Genomic DNA, 21,213 nt, shown 5'->3' with positions numbered 1-21,213 from the left:
AATTCTTGTCTGTTTTTCTACTTTTCTATAGTGTTTCCTTATAAAGCAATACTTTCTGCTTTCTGATATCTGCAATAAGGACCTAAAGAAAGGTTTACTTGTATTCTTATAACAAAAATATTATGAAACGTCTCTAACTATAAAAGTTTAATTCCCTAAGCCAGTTTCACTGTAACCTTGCAGGTAAAATATTCATCATGAAAATAAATAGTTGTTCTCCTTGAACCCAATTACAGGGTTAGTTTAATGTTAGAGTTCCGAGAGCTTTGGCCCAGCATTTAAAACTCAGGCCACAGAATCATTTCCCTTTTTTTTCTGACAGCTAAAGGTCTCCTTATTTAAAATACAATAGTCCTGTCCTGGACACAATTCCCAAAAAAAAGGAAAAGCCACTCAAAGTACCCCCCCTAGGAAGCAGGAGGAGATCAGGGACAGGCAGACAGATCATGTTGAATGATCAAGTCCCTGTAGAAATAAAAATAGAAATGGACACGAAACTGGAGCTGTCAGGTCAGTGTGGTGACTTGTATGAAATCAGTATCTCTGTGTTTAAAAACAGTGTCTTTAACTTCCTCACTGGAGAGAATATAGGGGAGAGATGCAGAGTGAAGTGTGATGTCGCAATGGGATTCCTTACTGGAAACTGAAGTGTTGTTGTCTGGTTATGATGCTGAAAACATCTGTAATACAGCAACAGGGCTGAAAACACCTCGTTCAGACTCAATAACTGTGTCAGTGATGTAGAACTTGCATCTTAAAGAAACACTTTTATATTTTACTTCCAATGCGTTTATATCATTTATATCTATATACTGTGCCTGTTTTGACAGTTAATAATTGCTCATTAAATTGAATTTTCAGTTTTTAATTGAAAAAGTGAATATATATAGTGTGATAGTATATGGAGTGTTGTTTTGTACAAATACTATTTTACTACTGTTTTGCAAAGTGGCTCAGTGGTCAGAAATGCTATCTTGCAGTGCTGGGGTCCTGTGTTAAATTCTGGACCTGGGTGCTATTTTTGCATGGATTTTGTATGTACTCCCTGTCTATAAACAACCTGGTAGGCTAATGGGAAAATGGTTTTTGGGAAATTAGGCCCTGGAGTGAGTGTGTCTGCATCTGTGTTTGTGACTGGCGTCCTGTCCAGACTCTGTCTTCCCTTGCTTCTGTTGCTTAATGAGATCAGCTCTGGCTCCCCTGCAGCCCTGAATTGGAAAAAGCACTTAGAAAATGGATTGATATTCTTGTTTTATAGTAGCAAAAAGAGTAAATCAAGGAGACCATCAACCTGTTGTATAACTGGATGTCATTTTAGGAAGTGAGGTTAAAAATTAGTTTTATAATGTACTTTTGTCACACTTGTCCATGTGTGTATTATTTAAGCAAACTTTTATCTTTCCTGTGTTCTTGCAATTTGTGTCCAGATGCTTCTGTTACTATACTGTATGTAGCTTTTCATGCTCTGTAATAGTCTGTAGGTACAATAAAATCCCTGTTGTTTGAGGTGCAGAATGAAGTGAACATCAGGGCGTCCCCAGTGCTCTGTGCTGGTCTGTCAGTGGCTCTCAAAGTTCTATGATCCGCTGTCTAAGTCACAGATGCGGTGGACCAGCTATGCCTACGTTCACTTCTTACCCTGTAAAAATCCTCACCTATTAATGTACTAAAATTAATATTGTATTAAATTTTATGAAAGTACTCATGCTGTTTACAAACAAAATTACATATTTTGCCAATGTTTTTATTACTTAAAAAGTTAAGGTGAAGAGTGGAGCTGCTTAGACTTGCTTTGAGAAAGATGACTAGATCCAGATTGATAACCACTGGTCTAGGTGCTATAAAAGCCCTGTGGTGTGAGGTTGAGGGATGTTGTGTTTTTCATTGTGCAGTTTGTGCAGGAGAAGGTGCCTTGATCTCTTGACCTAATGGCATTTATAATGAAAGTTCGGGAGGGATGACAACAGTCAACTTCAAGCAGACTCAGCCATCAGTAATTAGCAATCACTCCTTACATCTGTTGTAACAGACAAATAAGTTCTGGAACTCCCTGATGAAGTTTAAACAACTGAGTTTATTGCACGCAAGGAACAATAAGATCGAAGCATTGTTCGAAATACAGGTACAAAACCCCCAGTTTATATAGCACATTTCAGTCATTTCTGACGTAGTTTGTTTCCGTGGTGATGGGGGGTAGTCATGGTGTTCGAACAGTTCCCAGACTTTGATCGCTCTTAATGGTCGGTTTTAGGTTTCCTTGGTTGGAGGGTCTCTACCTGGAATTCTTATCAGTTAACCCCCATCCCTGCCATAACTCAAAGCCTGGAATGTCTTGTGTCACAAGAAGTCCTTGTGCAGAAAGGAATCAGTTAACCCCTCTCCCAAAAAGCTATAAATACCTATGGGATAGCTGTCTCTCTCTCTTACACATCTCTTGCATCCCACCTCCACCTCTGCAGCTGCCCCTTGGTCACCATACATGGGGGTCCTAGCTTCCTCTTCCTATGAATGTCAGCCCTCAGCCAAGCAGGTTAAGCCAGAATTTTGCTCCATATTCCTTTCATGACACTTTAATCTTGGGTGTTGTCAATTCCTAGTAAAATACAGTCAGGTGTGTCTCTTTGGGGATGCTGTGTCTGGCTTTGTCTGCAGCATTTATTTGTCTTTTATGTGAATTACTTTATACAGAAGAGTGGAAGACAAACATTCATGTTTCCTTTTTTTCTCTGGGGTTGAATTTATTGTTTTGATTGACCAAGGGCTACATAATGTTTTTTAACAATCTTTTTAATATTGTACTTCAGAATAGAATAACAAAAATGACTTTAAACAGTTTATTGCAAAACAAATGTTTAATTAAGTGCATACAAATTTGTATAAAAATATTACTTTCAGAATCATACAGCAATGAATATATTTATATCTGAAATACAAATTGTGGAAAGAAGCAGAAACAGAATTTTCAGGGTCTTCCTTTTAAGAAATACAAGCTACATGTCCTTTAAACACAGACAGTGTCAGTGTGGAAACAATGGAGTGAAGTGGACTCAGGTCACAGACCAGTGTGGAAACAGTGGAGTGAAGTGGACTCAGGTCACAAACAGTGTTGGTGTGGAAACATTGGAGTGAAAGGGACTCAGGTCACAGGCAGTGTCAGTGTGGAAACAGAAGAGTGAAGTGGACTCAGGTCACAGACAGTGTCAGACAGTCTCAGTGCTCAGAGCTGCTGTAAGACTGTGTGACTCTGTTGGTGAAGGTCTTCTGTGTCTAGACCTGCAAGAGGACCTTCTCCCAGACAGCCCTGTCCGTCTCACAGCACCCATCCTCTCCCTGAGACTCGTCCCCAACATCATTGTAGTCAGCCCTGTCAGGGGCAGAGACTCCTTCCTCAGAGGGCAGTGTGGGCAGGACCCTGTCCACTCCAGGGCCAGTGTGGGGGACACCTGAAACAGAGACACAGAGTCAGAGACAGGCAGTGGACAACTGATGGACAGGGACGACACTCTAAGCTGATATTTTTGGTTTAGCAAGTCATTAAAATTGGACCCATCAATTCTTAATCATGCATTTTTTTAATTGTATATGTGCGATTTTAAAATCTGTAGGAATGAATTGCTTATAAACAATGCTAGAAATAGATAGTATCACAAAATTGCTTCAGGACTTGAAATAAGGTTTGTCAAATGAGTCAGGTATTGAAATAATATTGTTACAAATCGAGGTTATGAAAATGGTGAATATCAGAAATGACCGGGTAGATAAATTAATAATTAAAATAATCATAGCCCCCAACCTGTAAAAATTTTGCTAAGAATATGAACCCAAGCTTTTTGTATAGTTAAAGGCAGATGAGTTCTTTGTTATTTGGTACAGCTTTGGGAAAACGAGTAATATTTCAGACACAATGACTTAAATATTTGTTAACAATGACAATACACTCAATAATCAATACAATAATCACTCAGAGAAACCACAAAGTGCCACCAAGTACTTAACTTTTACTGGACACCTACACAGGCCAAAAGAAGAGATATAGCTGCTTTTTTAAAAGTCAAACAGAATACAACCTACAGTTAATTCTCTCTCTTTGTGAACCTGGATGCTATAAAATGAATGGCAGCCTATACCCCTGTTCGAAAATTGCTCCCACTAGTCAAGAGAGGTTGTTTTTAGCCAAGGGAATCTCTAAACAATAAATTCAAGTTTCTAAAAACAATAGAATGGCCAGCTCTCTTAATGAGGTTCAAATACTAAACTCCAACCTGGTCCTTCCAGTTGATCTGCACAAGGATTTCTCACCTTCTGCCTTTCCTGGACTGATTGACATTTAATCATTTACCTGGAACATAGTTAACTAAGTTAAAATGAGGTAAACCTTATGGTTGCTTTGATCACTGAATCTAATGCTATATCTCAGCATATATCTCCATTCTTTGGAGAACCTGAGAACTGGAAGCTTTTAAAAAAATCTAGATACACCTGGCTATTGTCAGATACACCTGGCCATTTCTAGAGTCACAATAGTATAGTGAATGCATGTCTTAACTTGCAGTAACAATTGGAAATTGTATCAGTAAATTGCAAGAGTACTTGCTAACTTTTACTAACCAATCTAAATAAACAATATACAATGTATTGATATAACCATAACATGCAGAACAAACAACAAGCAACAATAGAACATAACTGAGGAGTGGTCTGCTGTGATACAAATGGCTGTTAGTGGAGTAACAGTTGGAATATACAGAACAGTTGTTACAATATTTTAGTCAAAAGCCTTGAATAGGACATTTTTCAAATCAAATTGTATTTTTTGAGGAAGAGTTGATGATTCAGTGCAGATTTCACTTCTGCTTATAAAGTATCAGTGCTCTAAAACCACAGTGAGGAAATCCTTTGACAGTATTTTCTGGACTAATTATCTCTGCCGTCAGATAACAGAATTCCTGGTCTTGGGGAATCCAGAGCTTTGCTCTGCCCAGACCTCACTCTCTTATAATAGACCAGCAGCTGATCAACCTCAAACATCTGATTGGCTGGGTGTATCAGTAGGTGGGTTTCAATGAGACTCCGATCTATGAGGTCTAACCTTGTACCAGTACAGTCTCTCAGCCTGTACTGGCGAATATGGATCCCAAAATACCTGATGCCCCCTTGTCTTGAAAGAGAGTGGCACTGACATAGATTACTGGGGGTCATCTTCCCCATCCCTGAACCATCTCGCCCACACTGAGCCCCCTGGCTGTAGCCCCCTTTACCTGAAGTGGGGCCTCCCTCACCGTCCCCCACATCACTGTATCCAGAGGGTGTCTCGTCAGAGAGGAGTCTACCTGTGAACAGAAGAGCAGGTCAGTAATGTCTCTGTCATTCTGACACAGACTGGCCTGTCAGATACCTCTTCTCTTCCAGTTAGTGTTTATTTACAGATGTGAAATTAGGTTGAGACTCATTTCTAACGACAAAGGTTAGTACAGGCTGGTACAGAGGGTACTCATGAATCTTATTTATAATAACTCACCTGACACAGTGTCTGGATTCTGGGGCACAGTGATGGCATCATCATAGTACTCTGGAGCCTCTTCTTTTACAAGGGACATCAACTCTCCTAAAACACACAGAGCACAGCGTCACTGTCACTCATCAGAACACTGACTCATCTAAAGCGCAGGACTGCTGGAGCTCATCAGAACACACTGTTTAATTAAACATCATGTTACAACTAAAACACCTGATTTCCTCTACTATTCATTTCTGCCATAAATTTAAAATTAATCCTAGATTTTGAATTAAGATGTTGAGGGACAACAGGGCAGTGACGTATGAATATATTTGGACAGAGAGCAGTGATGTGAGCCCTATAATCCAGACTCACTGTGATGTGCTGTGCAGTGCACAGTGAGAGGAGAGAGTCAGACTCACTGGGATTGGTACAGGGTTTCTCTATGGGACTGGACTGAAATAACTCACCTGACAAGGCATCTGGGCTCTGAGGTACAGTTACAGCATCATCATAGTACTCTGGGGCCTCTTCTGTCACAGGGGACATCTTCTCTCCTGAACCACAAAGAGCACAGATTCAGTGACACATATCAGAGCACTGAGTCATCTAGAGCACCGGACTGCTGGAGCTCCTCAGAACACACTGATTAACTGAATATCACATAGGAACTAAAACTCCAGACAAGTACAGGAGATCAGGGAACATGATTTCTAATCCTGTTCACTTCAGTGATATATTTAAAACAATTCCTAAATTTTAAAATAAGATGTTGAAGGACAGCAGGGGAGATAAAGGTTGGTTGTATTTGGAGAGAGTGGTGATGTGGACATTATGAGCAACTGAAGAGGAGCTGGACACTGGCAGCACAGTGACCCAGACTGAGTGTGCAGGGCTGAGATCACAGAGAGAGAGAGAGATAGAGAGAGAGAGTCAGATTCATGAGACTGGTGCAGAATAACACAGACTCCATATTCAGAGGCTGAGATCAAAGAGAGAGTCAGACACACTGAGATCGGTGCAGAGTTTTCCCATTTGACTGGACTGAAGTAACCCACCTGACAAAGCATCTGGGGTTTGAGGTACAGTTACTGCATCATCATAGTACTCTGGGATCTCTTCTTTCAGAGAGGGTATCGAGTCTCCTGAACCACACAGAGAGACAGAGAATTTACACTTCGGGACTCAGACTTACTTTGACCATAGAGCTGCAAAGTTACTGTAAAGTGTGATTTTAAATGTTGTGTGGTGTATAGTTAAGCCAAAACTCTAGGGTTGCTGATTAATCTGATCTGAAAGGCAGTTTTTACAGCATGCTGTTCCCCAGTCTCCTTTTCTATCAAAACCAATTAGAGCAGCACCCTGTTTATCACCCCAGTATTGACCAGGTCTAGTTTTGCTCAGCATCTATGATTTGCTGAGATAAGGCTAGTGTGAGGCAACACTGAAGAGCTGTCTTTATAAGGTATCAAACACATGTGGTTATATTTATATAATTCAGGATTTTCTACATAAGTTCTCTAAATGGCATCCTGGTTTGAGGTGAGAGTGAGTACTGGACTGAAGACCTCCCACTCCCACACTGAGCCCCCTGACTCCATTTCCCTTACCTGGTACTGGGTCTCCCTCACTGTCCTCCACATCATCATATCCAGAGGGCAGCTCGTCAGAGAGGAATCTCCCTGTGAACAGATCAGTATTACCTGCAGTCAGACAGCAGCCTCACTGTCCTCTACTGGAAGAGAAGCCAGGGTGTGAGTTTGTGTTTATAAGGCAGATCCAGATTCATGCTGTGTTGATTTTCTTCACTTAGTTTGACACCAGTTGAGAAAAAACCCTACAGGTTTAAAACTAAAAAATACTCTTTTTGTCAGAAACCAGTTGAGTGAGATTTTCTACAAGTGTAAGTCCTCAGATTTTCTTCATAGGTTAGAGATCAATCACACCTGAAGACTCTCTCCACTCACCTCTCCTGGGGGCGCTGTAGGTTTCCTCTCTGGCCAGTTTGTACTCTATTTCCTCGTAGACGGCATCATGATAGGGGGTGAGTGCTCCCTTAGATAGGGCTGTGTGAGGAAACAGACACTCAGGGTTAACATGAAGGGAGTGGAGTACAAGATCAATAATTCACTACTAAACCTTCTTTGGATATTTGAGCACATAAATGTTATGCTTCTGGATCTGCAAATTTCCTCATATCTCCATCCTAAGTTGTTGATAATCTTTCTTAAACTTCAGCTGTATTTCCCTATTAAAGTTGTTCACATCCAACAAACCTTTAAATTAGACAGGTTCACCTTGGCAGTTGTGATGTTAAAGCAGCTTTAATCCTCAAGTTAATTATCAGTTCCATGTGAGTGACAGAAATGACCACTAGAGGTTACTATGTGGATGGCGAGTTCCCTCCCTACCTTTCCTCAGCTTCCTGTTCTGGATCAGCTGCCCCACTAACAGGGCCAGCACCACGAAGAGCAGAGCCCCCAGCAGCAGGAGGACCAGGGGCAAGGCAGATAGACCTCCCAGTGGCTGTGTCTGGGGTGTTGTCCTGGTTCTGCCTGAGAGAGGGGGAGACAATGGATGAACAGGGATCAGGAGAGGTGCTCTTGGGCTCATATACACTTCAACACATGTCCTGTTCCCATATGGGGCTATCATGGCTTCAGGGTTAACCCAAAATCAACGAAGAATATAAGGATTCCCAACCTAACCCATCAGGACTGTCAGTAAATCAGTGAGGAAAGAGAGGACACTAGCACTAGATCTACACTGGGAAGCTGAAATTACTGATTTTCACCCTGAGAGAGGAAAGGAGACACTACAGCTACAGTACACTTAGAATCAGAAGAGACATTGATCTTCACCCTGAGGGAGGAGAGGTGACAATACAGCTACACTGGTGTAGCGGCGAGGCTTAATAATAAGGCAGAATTAAGTGTTTCTGAGCTTCCCAAATGAGGCCCCATTTCTCTGTTCATCTCTGTGGTGCAGCCACAGAGAGACCATTAGGGTGATTTAAGGTCCTAGGACAGCTCCCAAAGGGGGATGCACTTAGCTAAGCCTGGCTATCATGATCAATGGTCATCCATTGGCGCCTATCTGTCTAGGGAGTGCCAGTTGGACCTCTGGACTGCATTCCTAAGTATCAGGAGTAAGTGACTCATATCTCACCTTGATCAACCAATCAGGGACTGGTAGGGCCGAGTAACCCACGTGGGACTCTGATGCCCATGGAACTTTCAGCCAATCAACGAGCTGAAGTTCCTCCTGGTAAAAACAGGCAACACAGAGAGCCTGGGAGATTCAGATTCAGTAAGATTCTGGAGAGGATTCTGTGGACAGTTCTAAAGGGAATTCAAAGGAGAATTCCAGGGCAGGACGGCCCAGGAGCAGAAGGCTCCCAAGGGCAGGACATTCTCGCAGCGCGCCTCCTGACCATCCTGAGACTCAGCCCGGACAACCACGGAACGGCCAGTGTGTCCGAGTGCCAGAACTTTCCTTTGTTCTAAGAGTCTAGAGTGGAGGTTGCCAGAGAGTAACCAGCAACAGGTCGGAACTGTGGACAGCTGAATCACTATTCAGAACTAGCTCTTCATCAGGAACGAACCGGTCCTCATCCTGACTTACTGGGACCCACAGTCATCTTTTCTCCTGTGCACAAACTGTGCTAGTTAAAGCCAACACTAACTAGCCGGTCAGTGAGCATCAGCAGCGCACCGTCGCAAGCCGCACAGCACAGCCTGGCACCGAGCCAGAGAGTGCGGATTGGACAGCAACAGCCTGCAACTGTTTCTTTGTGCCCGCAGGAGATCTGAATCCCCAGAAATTGGATGAGTATTCAACTTCAATGCATTACAGCTCGAGAATTCAATTGTTATCCCAACCAGTTGATATCAATGTAATTCCTAAGAGTTATGTACTTGTTTTGAGTATCTAATGTAGAAGTTGTAACCAAGTTCATTTATGAAACGGTCTAAATGAATGATATACTGAACGTATGTCCTCTTGATATGTGTAACACTTCGTAACTGATTGAATATATACCTTTTGTATTCTGATAACCCTCTCGATAAGATCTGTTAGGTTTATATGCATATTCTATGTATTAATAAATGTATCCTCGTGTATTAGTACCTGTGTGTGTGCGTTGTTTGAGTTATGTCGCATGGTTGGATTCTAAAGCCATCAAAAGAATCAACTTTGTGATTTACTGCTACAATTAATAATTGTCTCAGTAAATGCCCAAACCCTACAGAACTGGTGCCTTCAGAGAGCCACTATGATTACATATTTGGCGTCCCTGAACCGGTTTTTCCCTACACTGGGAATCTCAAGAGACACTGATCTTCACACTGAAGGAGGAGAGGAGACACTTCAGCTACACTGGGAATCTGAAGAGACAGAAAGACAGGAGTTATCAATGACAAGGAGGATTTCTGTTCACCTGTAGCTGTTGTTGGACTGGCTGTTGTCTTTGACAAACCTGTAAAAGAGATAGGAGAACTGTCAATATATTGACTTTGGTTTTACAGCAGGTTGAATCCACAGTGGTCTTAATAAAAAAACTTTACATTTGTTCCTTGAGGTCAAATGTAGGATTGCAGGATGAAAGGTGTCTTGTTCGAATTAAAGACTAGTGTTGTTCACATACACAGGGCTACAAAACATCCCAATCTTGTGACTGATGATCTTAGCTGGTTCAGTTAGATATTAAGCAGTGATAAAATATGTGTAACAGTGTATCTTCCCCATCGATCTGCTACTTTATTCATCTACAGTGCTAAGACTCCCCTCACCTGTACAGGTAACCCCTGCATCCTCCTTGTGTCGACAGTCACTCTGATTCAGTCCAGAGTGACAGCAGTCCCACAGGTGAAGCTCACTGCCTGTGCAGTTCACCTCATCCCGCCAGATGGTGCCATTTCCTGGTCCGAATGAGGCCTCTATCCCTGCGTTCATTGCATCCCCGCAGCCCAGCTGTCTGCAGACCACCTGGGCATCCTGCAGGTCCCAGGAGTCATCACAGACTGTCCCCCAGGAGCCCACATACCGCAGCTCCACCCGGCCAGAGCAGTTAGTGCCTCCAGCCAGGTGCAGAGCCAGTGGGACTGAAAGACAACAGAAAGGTTATCAAGTGTCATTAGATCTGTGACTGCAGATGAGAGCAGAGAGGTTACTGAGTGTCTTCAGCTCAGTGACTGTAGTAGTGTCACGGATGTCAGAGAGGACGAACCGTGGAGAGGCAGAGAGCGAAAAGACACTATGCGTAGCGGCGAGACGGGTGTAAGCCCAGGCTCAGCTGTTCAGGAAATGCTGTATAGAAACTTATGCCCTCAGGTAGTGGACATGGGGCGACCTGGTGCTAGGCGGGTCTCAGGACATCCGAATGTCAATGCTGAGCAGAATGAAAGACCCGGAAATATATAGCCCAAGAGAGAGAGAAACACCGGAAGGACAGCAAAGAACCAGAAATGAGAGACAGGACAGAGAAGGGGCGCCCTCTGGCTGCAGAGAGCGTGACAGTAGAGGTTAGTGAGGTACTGAGTGGTTCTAGAAGAGAGATGCATGGTTAGTGTTCCTCAGCTCAGGGCTGCAGTGTCTCTGACTGTTTTACACACTGAACTCACCTGGGCAGTACAGCTGAGGCTGCTCTTCCTGAGGGGCTGGAGTGCTTCTGTCAGCTTCTTTTCTAGGACCTTCAAAGATTAATAATAATTATTTCATTTTATACATGTTTGGAGCTTTTGTATGTTCTAAATATGGCAAAACACTAATCCACAGAGCTGCTCAAGATAAAGACAGCTCTTCCCTCTGTACCTGAGCAGGTGATGTTAGCCACTTCCTGGTCTGTGCAGTCATTCTGACCCCAGGGGGAGGAGGGACACTGCCACAGGGTGGAGTCGTGTTTGAGACAGGAGACAAAGTCCAGCCATTTGGGATCAGGGCTCAGCCTGGAGTTTGTCTCTCTGATGGTGCCCTTGTCTCCACAGCCCAGCTGTTTACAGATCACTGCAGCTGTAGTGTCTGTCATGCTGTTGGCACAGATGCTGCCCCAGGTGCCATTGTAGTAAACCTCTGCCTATCCTGAACAGCCTGCAGACAGCCTCAGTAGAGTGTGATCTGTCAAGACAGCAGGGAAAGTCAAAGGAAACAAACACTGACAAGACAGCCCAACGTTTCATTCTGAACTGGTAAGAAACAACCAGCAAGCAATGTGAACATCAACCAGTCTCATTTCCTGTAATAATCCAGTTATAATTGACTCACGTAATGAAACAAGGACAGCTGTGCAATAACACAGTTGACATGAAGGTGACAGGAGTGTGTGGTTCTGTTCATTCAGAATCTGGACAGTGCATCACACAGAGCTTTAAAATCTGACCCAAAATGTAATTCTGATCAACTTGGCTATTCAGCAGCAGCACAACTAAGAGACTGAGGCATGAAAGAAGAACTTGTGGCTCAGGGTGTGTGGTGCAGCACTGTGAAAGGAAAAAATATGGCTCAGGGTGACATTTAACACCAAGTGGTTCATCAGGATCTGACAGGAAGATTCTTTGAACAAATCAAAATGAAACATTTGAGGCAGAAAATCATGAAAGATATTGGCCAAGACAAATACACCCAAACAGACAACAGGTCTTATTGATGTAAGAAGTTTAAAGTTTGGACCCTAGATTTTACTGGAGGACTGAGATTAATATATCCCCATTCACTAGTGGAGGGGAATTTATCTTGAGTTTCTTTCTTTTTTTATTTATTTTTGCTGGGATGTGAATGTGTGCATTCACAACTGTATCATAAATATAAATATTTATTTTAAAATTAATTCTGCATCCAGCTCAGTCATTTCCTCAACAAGATGTATTTAAGCACTCCAGATGCAAACCATATCCACAATGTGGAATTCCAGTATGTGGATTATTTTATTTAGTTAACTTACTGAACACAAGTTTCTCACATTCTCACAAGTCAAACATATTTAGGCACTCTAGATGCAAGCCATATCCACAATGTGGGATTAAATAATCTGAATCATTGTAATTTTAATTATCTCCCCTACCTGAACACAGGATTCTCACATCCTCCTTGTGTCCACAGTCGTGCTGTCCCCACCATGCTGAGGGACACTCCCCCAGGGACGACTCATTCCCCAGACAGCCCATCTCGTCCAGCCAGAAGGGACCAGTTCCCTGGCTGAAGGAGGCCGTCAATGGGGCACTGAGGGCCGTCCCACACTGGAGCTGCCTGCACACCACCTGAGAGTCTGCCAGGTCCCAGGAGTCATCGCAGACTGTCCCCCAGGAGCCATTGTGATATACCTCCAGCCTCCCAGCACAGTCGCCTCCTGCCCCAACAAGCCTGAGGGACAGCTGATCTAGGAGCAGAGAATTAGAGGTCAGGGGTCAGAGATCAGGAGTTCTAAGAGATTACCATGACGTGCTGTTACAAGTTGAAGATTATCTCGGCCCACTAGGCACAGCAGATTCATTTCAAGTACAGTGTTTCTTGACTTTTGATTAATTTAATATATACACTTATTGTAACAGATTATTCATAAGCAGTATATATGTTTATATATTTATATATTTAATATATACAGTAAGTTTAACATATTCCACATTGTTCATAAACAGTATACCAGATAAGTTATTTTTTCTGACCCACTGTTGGGCATAGAGACAATAGCTCCACCAGTGTCAAATTGCAGTATTCAGATAGATGTGTTTGCTTTAGATACCAAAGACTTCAGTGTGTTTGTGACACACAGAAAAAACTGCACACACACAGCTGTTGCCTCACTGAGTGATCTGGGATTCCACTGAGCAACAGAGACATCAGCACTAACTGAGAGCCCTGGAGATACAGAACAGGGGCTAATTCATACCTGGTGTTTTGGAAGAGGGTACAGCTGAAGAAGGGAAGCCTGTGAAACAAACAGAGAGAGAGAAATCAGACTGTGAACCTTGTGTGAGAGGAGCACTTTAACACCAGAAATGAAACTACAAATAAAACAGATAAATAAGACAGTCCTCATTCTCTCTTTACCTGCTCCAGGTGAATCCCTGGTCATATTTGAGTCTGTAAAAGAGAAGAAAGGAGCTAATTTCCGTCCACAGGATTGATGTTTCACCAGTGGAGTGTCAGCTGTGTGTGGGGCTCAACTGCACATACAGTAACAGCTGTAAACCTTGACTTTCTGAGACTCACTTTCTTTTCAGGCTCTTGTTTAGTTGGGCTCTATTAATTAAACTAATTAAGTAGGTCAGATGTTAATTACAGGATAGTGAGTTGCAGAACTTTCTTTAATCTTTAAGAGCCATCAGTGATATCAACATAAATATAAAACTGAATTTTAGTCCTCAGTGTATTTGTGCATCTATCCATCAGAAAGAAAATGACAACCTAATAACACCTTGAGGGAATATTTGAGATAGATATGACATGTTAAAAACACACTCATGTTTTAAGGAATATGTGTTTTCATCTTTGCATCTCTTACATAACTGGCAGTGTGTAACAGAGCAGATATTCAATCATGAAAACAGTGTGCTTCTGTGTGTAAGCAGAGGGAGTGTCACTGTGTTTCAAATACACGATTCTCACCAGAGCAGATGACTCCTGCGTCCTGTCCATGAGAGCACCCTGGTCTCCCCCATGAAGAGACAGCACAGTGTGAGAGACGACTCTCATTGCCCTGGCACTCAAACACATCAGCCCATACTGGTCCACTGCCCTGTCCAAATCTGGCCTGTCCTGGTGCTACTACAGCCTCCCCACAGCCCAGCTGCTGGCAGAGAGCCCTGGCATCTGTCAGGTCCCAGTACAGGTCACACACTGTCCCCCAGTCCTTGAAGAGCCACTGTAACTCCACTCGGCCAGAGCAGGAGTCTGAGCCGTTCGAGAGCCTGAACCCTGTGTATCCTGCAGATAGTAGAGGACTTCACCAACATGACACCACAGCAGGCAACAAGAAATACAACAAATTAAAGTACCAATACAGTGAAAAAAAAATATAAGATCCAGCACATAGTGACTGAGAAACCAATAGCAGGTATAGAATAAGAACAGATATTGTGATGCCATGAGATTGTTTCCTCAAAGGGTGCTACTTTCCCTGGGGACTCATTTTTCCAAGTTTTCCCCATACGTAAGATAATGATGTGCAGCTCATAGAAGACAATTAGCACCCTGCTCTAGGCCACATAAAACCAAGAAAGACTTGGACAAGACAGAAAAATTCCACGATAATTCCCTCAGCCTGGCACATATTGAAATAAAGTATTAATAAATTGTCCCCAAGATGAAGGTTTTCACTTACATTTTTCATCTCTACAATTCCAGTCTTAGGCCAGATGAATAGTGTTTGATATTCCTGTAACAGCCCTTGTCATCACAGGCTGTTTACCTTACCTTTCCGAGCTTCATCGGTGAGCAGCTTTGTTACAATTGAAAAAACTACCTACTACCTGCTAACTGTACTTTTTTTCCCCACACAGTCTGAGGGCTGAAGGATAGGTTGCTGCTATTAAAACAGGCTTTGGGACAGCATAGGCTGATTAGTTTTCCCAGCCCCAAGGTTGAAGAAAAGTTTTGACCACAGCGCAGACTACAGATATACATTTCACAAAATAGCCCAGGCAGAAAGCACCACCCCCTCGGTTGTTACACTTAACCACCTTTGTTATTTTCTTCCCCTAGCAGTTTCCACACAGGGCGCTGATGAGAACACCAACACAGCCTCAGGGACTGTCCTACGGTCACTTACACTCCCCTCTGCTACACCCTGGTTATCTGCAAAAATGACAACATCCTCAAAAACAACAAGCTCCTATGTCTACAGTGCCAGGTCCAGGTTATATACTGTAAGTCCCTGCTGGTTTAAATTAAGTCTGTTGTGTGGTGCCTAGAACCTGCCGATTGCATGCTGCCCCACTCTGCAATCCTCAGGAGATCACTCACTCTCCACTGGAGTTCACTCAGTCTACAACAGAGATCACCCAATCACAATATGTATCATTTACGACTCTATATTGATTGTTTCCATGAAGGACAGTGATGTGACTCTCTTACCTGTACAAGTCAGACCCACAGCTCTGCTCTGGGAGCAGCTCTGCTCTGGCCTGGCTGCAGTGGGGCAGTGCTTTAGCTTGGACTCTTGTCCTGTACACTGGAACAGCTCTGACCTGACTGGACCCTGGCCCTGTCCGAAATGAGCCCCTCTGTGTATCACTGAAGGAGCCCCACAGTCCAGCTCCCGACAGACAACCTCTGCATCCTGCCAGTCAAAGTCAGAGTCGCACACTGAGGTCCAGGTGTTCTTGAGATTCACCTCCACTCTCCCAGAGCAGAGACTGTGTCCATTCACCAGCCTCAGGAAACCTGCAATAGAGAACTACAGGCTGTCAGTCTGAGCAGGTAATCTCTCATAGTGCAGCTCATTGCTCACTGTCACTGAACTATGAAAATAAATTAACTTTGTGTGAAAAATAAATATAATAGTTTCTCAATTTAAATATTGACTTCTTATTGTTCCATTGATAAATATATTTATACCTATGATTAGGCGTAAAAAATTGCATTTTATAAATGCATATACTATTACAATCAATTGTACAATAATACAAAGTGCTTTCAATAAGAATATAAATAATAGGATAGATATAGATAAGAAAGCAGATAATAGGATGTAAATACAAATGAAATGAAAGAGAAGAGAGTCAGAATAAAATCTGAAAAGTCAATGTCAAATAGTAAAATCCAAAAATATTTTGGGGCTGAATGTTGATACTGAATGTAAAATTGATTAATTTCCTCCAAAAATAATGTAGATACATGTTAATCTAGTAATTTTGGATGAATGTTAAGATCAAGGAGGCTAAATCACCAATCTCCACCTCTGTACTCTAACTCAGTGCATTATTAGCTGTACACTGGGGCAAATAAAACTCACAGACACCAAATTGATCAGTTTGTGGAACATTACAAAGTACCCAAACTATCACCATCATTCCAGCTGCTCAACATGCTCATAACTATTACCACAGTGCTGACAATAGTGCTACATGTTGCACACAGCCTGCTGTGAAATAAATAGAAATGCATTTTCTAGCTGCTTCTTCCAATTCAGGGAGCCAGGGGTATGGAATTAATACTACAGAAGAAATGGCTGATCACATCATCATCTAATTCACAGAAGAAGAGAAGTGTGTCACACCAGGCATTATAAACTCAAAGACAGAGATCTCACATCCTGGCACAGCTGGAGCAGGACAGCCTGACCTGGGCACTGAAAGATACTCTGGACAAGACCAGGACTGTCACAGCCTAGCACTCCTGGAGCAGGACAGTCTAACCTGGGCACTGACAAACACTCTGGACAAGACCAGGATTGTCACAGGCTGGCACTACTGGAGCTGGATTGTCTGACCTGGGCACTGACACACACATAACATAACATAACATAACATAACATAACATAACATGTGCTCAAATGTCCAAAGAAGGTTAAGTAGTGAATTATTGATCTTGTACTCTGCTCCCTGCATGTTAACCCTGAGTGTCTGTTTCCTCACACAGCCCAATCAAACTTTCAGTCTTTCATTCAGGCTCCCGGTCACTGTAATCACCTCGCTATTTAAAACTGTTCAGAGGTGAGTTTCCCGAAAGCATCGTAGCACTTAGAACATCGTAAACTCGATCTTAAAATCGATCGTTATTTTACGAGTGTAAACCCATCGTAACTAAAGTAGCATGCTAAATCCTTTGTAATCTACGTGATCCCCGAGCCACTAATTTATCACTAAGTGCCTCTTAAACTGGCTACCTCTTGCGCCAACGTTAGTGACAGAGATCGCCAGGCAGAGCATATTAAATTCATGTCATGACAATTCTATGGAAAGCTGTAGCCGTAGTGTCTCCTCTCCTCCCTCAGGGGGAAGATCAATGTCTCTTCAGATTCCCAGTGTTGATGTAGTGTCTCCTCTCCTCCCTCATTGTGAAGATCAGTGTTGTCAGATTCCCAGTGTAGATCTAGTGCTAGTGTCCTCTCTTTCCTCACTGTTTTACTGACAGTCCTGATGGGTTAGATTGGGAATCCTTAACTATTCTTCATTGATCTTGGGTTCACCCTGAAGCCATGATAGCCACATATGGGAACAGGAGAAGAACAGGACATGTGTCGAAGTGTATATGACCCCAAGAGCACCACTCCTGATCCCTGTTCATCAATTGTCTCCCCCTCTCTCAGGCAGAACCAGGACAACACCCCAGACACAGCCACTGGGAGGTCTGTCCGATTCGCCCCTGGTCCTACTGCTGCTGGGGGCTCTGCTCTTCATGGTGCTGGCCCTGTTCATGGGGCAGCTGATCCAGAACAGGAAGCTGAGGAAAGGTAGGGAGGAAACTCGCCACCCACATACTGACCTCTAGTGGTCACTTCTGTCACTCACATGGAACTGATATTTCTATAATTAACTTGAGGAATAAACCTGCTTTAAAATCACAATTGCCAAGGTGAACTTGTCTAATTTGTTGGATGTGAACAACTTAAATAGGGTAGAGAAATCCAGCTGAAATTTCAGAAAAATTATCAACAATTAAAGATGGAGATATGAGGAAATTTGCAGATCTAGACAGATCTAGCATAACATCAATATCAATATCAATATCATAACCTGGGCACTGACACACACTCTGGACAAGACCAGGACTGTTACAGCCTAGCACTGCTGGAGCAGGAATGTCTGACCTAGGCACTGACACACACTCTGGACACAGAGTCCACTACAGCACTGAGCTCCACAATACCATTAAAACACACCTTAAAATGTTCAGGCATTTCACCCAACAGCACAGTGGAACCACAGCAGATTATCACTTCACCAGTGTTAAAACAGTAAAGACAACTGAAGTGCCTGGAGAGAAAGGATGAGCTACATGCTCAGTGAGACAGAGACACTTCCTGTTGTCCTGCTTCATAAACACAGAGGAAACACAGAAACAAGACAAACTAATCAAATTAAATATATTATGTTTATAACATATATTGCTTTTAATTATTATTATCATATAATCCATACTAGATTTTAATTCATTTAATTTTAATTAAATGGATCATGATGATGGACTCTAGATCAGTGGAGGAGTTTCCATTGTCCTCAGTGCCGGAGATGAGTTTGTGTCTCCTACCTGAACACTTCACTCCAGCATCATAGCCATGATACTGATAATTTTTATTCTGTTTCACTTCACGTTTTCTACAGTTCCTAAGTGCAGCCTCTGACCCCCTGCAGGAAATACTACTCAGCAGGACTGATCCAGACCCTGGTCCAAAGTGAGCTCTTGCTGGTGCTGAAACAGCAGATCCACAGCCCAGCTGTCCGCACACATCTGCAGCATCATTGATATCCCAGCCACTGTGATAAACTGTCCCCCACTCTCCTTTATAGTGAATCTCCACTGCCCCCTCACAGGGACTGGCTCCATTCACCAGCCTCACATCAGCACTGCCTGCAGAGAGAGAGAGAAAAATAATATTTATCACCATGTCTATTGTATATTTTATATTAAGACATTTTAGAAACACAACTGCTATTTTTATTTTGTTTTACCTGTTTGATTAGATGGCTAGTCCCTCCCATGGTGAACAAGAGACAGTGGAGTGACAGGAAGTCCACAAGCAGCCATCTTACCTCTCCCTCCACACACCTGTGTCCAGATCCTGTTATATATCTCTCTGTCCATATCACCGTGTGACTGCAGAGGGCTGTTCCACTGTGGTTACTACAGTGAACAGTGGCTGTAAAGACTGTGTTCCTCAGTTTCTAGAAGCTGTGGTCAGTACAGTGGACAGTGGCTGTAATGATGGTGTTCCTGTGTTTCTGGAAGCTGTGGTCAGTACAGTGGTCAGTGGTTGTAATAACGGTGTTCCTGTGTTTCTGGAAGCTGTGGTCAGTATAGTGGACAGTGGCTGTAATGACTGTGTTCCAGGGTTTCTGGAAGCTTTGGTCAGTACAGTGGTCAGTGGCTGTAAGGACTGTGTTTTGTGTTTCTGGAAGCTTTGGTCAGTACAGTGAACAGTGGCTATAATGAAAGTCTTCCTGAGTTTCTGGAAGCTGTGGTCAGTTTAGTGGATAGTTGCTGTAATGACTGTGTTCCTGGGTTTCTGGAAGCTTTGGTCAGTACAGTGGAAAGTGGCTGTAATGATGGTGTTCCTGTGTTTCTGGGAGCTGTGGTCAGTACAGTGGAGAGTGGCTGTAATGATGGTGTTCCTGTGCTTCTAGAAGCTGTGGTCAGTACAGTGGACAGTGACTGTAATGACTGTGTTCCTGTGTTTCTGGAAGCTGTGGTCAGTACAGTGGACAGTGGTTGTGGTGTCAGAAGGCTGAATCACTGAAACCTGGTTTGGTGTATCCGTGTCTCAGGTCCCAAATGTACTTAACAGTGGACACTGACCGCATGTCTGTATGAAGTTAGAGATTTAAACACTGATGAGTCTCTTCAACACTCTGAGTGCTGTATTTTGACAGGAAGTTAAAAAATACAAAAACAAAATGAATACAAATATTTTCTCAATAGATGGATGCTGAAATAAAGAAAAGAGAGGCCGGTGAGTCGGCGCAGAAAAGGGTAAAAAATAAAACAAAAACATTCAGGATCGAAGAGCAGGAGTAGTGAGAAATGAAAATAACTGAGTAATAAACTTGACTACGGGAGGAATACGATCGCTAGGTTCGCAAGGTTTAGGTATAATGACGGAGTGGAGATTTGGTATTCCGGGGTCAATTTCCCGAAAACTATGAATTTTAGAGATTAACAAGCAACTTTACGATGTACATACGTAACGTACGTGTTACTTTTTTGTGAGTTTCCCCAAATCCCCTCTTAATCGGACACTTTACAAGCGAGTATCAAGTACTTCTTTGTTAACCCCGCCCCTGAAGTCGCTTAGCAAAAAGCATCACAAGTCCATTGACAATACTTTCATTAAATGGTGTCAGTTTTTGTCCGTCAGTGGGATTAAGTAAAGTTGTGAAAAGGAATATGAAGTAAACATGACATCATAATTTAACAACCGATTTAGCGAAAGCGTATAGATAGGTACAGAATGGGACACCTGTTGTTTCTAAGAGAAAATAAAATAAAATAAATGACTGACATGCCATAAAACTGGAAATACATTTTAATTGGTCTTATTAACATGACATCTTGAAGAATTAACTACTAAGCTTGACATGTGTCACACAACAAATACAGGACCTATAATCAAATTTAAAAACAAGTAGGTCTAAGCTTTACCGTCAACAATCACGACAGAATATAAAACGGTATTCGAAATTTAAATATAAAGAAATATTAGGTCCACTGATTTAACTTAAAAAATGAATTACTGCATTTCATTATGAAAATCATATAATCTAGTCAAGTATAAATCTTAGCATTTTTATAAATTAAATGTATTATAACGTATTGTGGTTCTCTGGCGTCTCCGGCGTCACACAACAGAGAGTTTGCTAGCTCAGCTAAAGGAGATTTACATTGGCCTAGGCGGATAAGCTTGTTGTTATGCACAGGGGCATGTTCGTTACACGCTAACAAATTTACAAATACAAATAGAGGAGAAAATACAGATAAAGGAAGGAAAACATAACCAGAACAAAAAAAAAATCAACTGCCAGCGGTAATGAGATAAAAATTTATGTAACCAAGTTATATTT

General features: G+C 42.5%; 1 protein-coding gene across 1 annotated transcript; it reads right to left on the bottom strand.

The window, feature by feature from the left end:
• Positions 1-3,267: 3,267 nt before the first annotated feature.
• On the bottom strand, positions 3,268-19,240 carry LOC148825818 (antigen WC1.1-like). Its single transcript, XM_088926345.1, has 20 exons — positions 19,189-19,240; positions 18,820-19,006; positions 17,811-17,878; positions 15,569-15,877; positions 14,102-14,419; positions 13,383-13,421; positions 12,817-12,872; positions 12,577-12,753; positions 11,312-11,573; positions 11,122-11,190; positions 10,545-10,602; positions 10,291-10,475; positions 7,909-8,052; positions 7,465-7,563; positions 7,108-7,179; positions 6,556-6,642; positions 5,968-6,054; positions 5,519-5,605; positions 5,190-5,330; positions 3,268-3,443 (listed from the first exon to the last, which is right to left on the bottom strand). Exons 1-20 carry the CDS (start codon positions 19,238-19,240, stop codon positions 3,268-3,270), a joined length of 2,673 nt encoding a protein of 890 aa, XP_088782471.1.
• Positions 19,241-21,213: the final 1,973 nt, after the last annotated feature.

The sequence above is a fragment of the Atractosteus spatula genome, chromosome 10 (genome assembly GCF_055471065.1).
Source record: "Atractosteus spatula isolate fAtrSpa1 chromosome 10, fAtrSpa1.hap1, whole genome shotgun sequence".
Lineage (NCBI taxonomy): Eukaryota > Metazoa > Chordata > Actinopteri > Semionotiformes > Lepisosteidae > Atractosteus > Atractosteus spatula.
This window is presented reverse-complemented; position numbering and strand designations above follow the sequence as displayed.

Excerpts from the sequence above, each read along its gene's own strand:
- LOC148825818 (XM_088926345.1), bottom strand. The coding sequence starts at position 19,240 with ATGGACAGAGAGATATATAACAGGATCTGGACACAGGTGTGTGGAGGG. Across the intron at positions 15,878-17,810 it reads GAGCAGAGCCCCCAGCAGCA|GTTTCCTGAGGCTGGTGAAT; the intron begins GTAGGACCAGGG and ends TCTCTATTGCAG. Across the intron at positions 11,574-12,576 it reads ACTGTGGACACAAGGAGGAT|GCAGAGGTTTACTACAATGG; the intron begins GTGAGAATCCTG and ends TGTTCAGGATAG.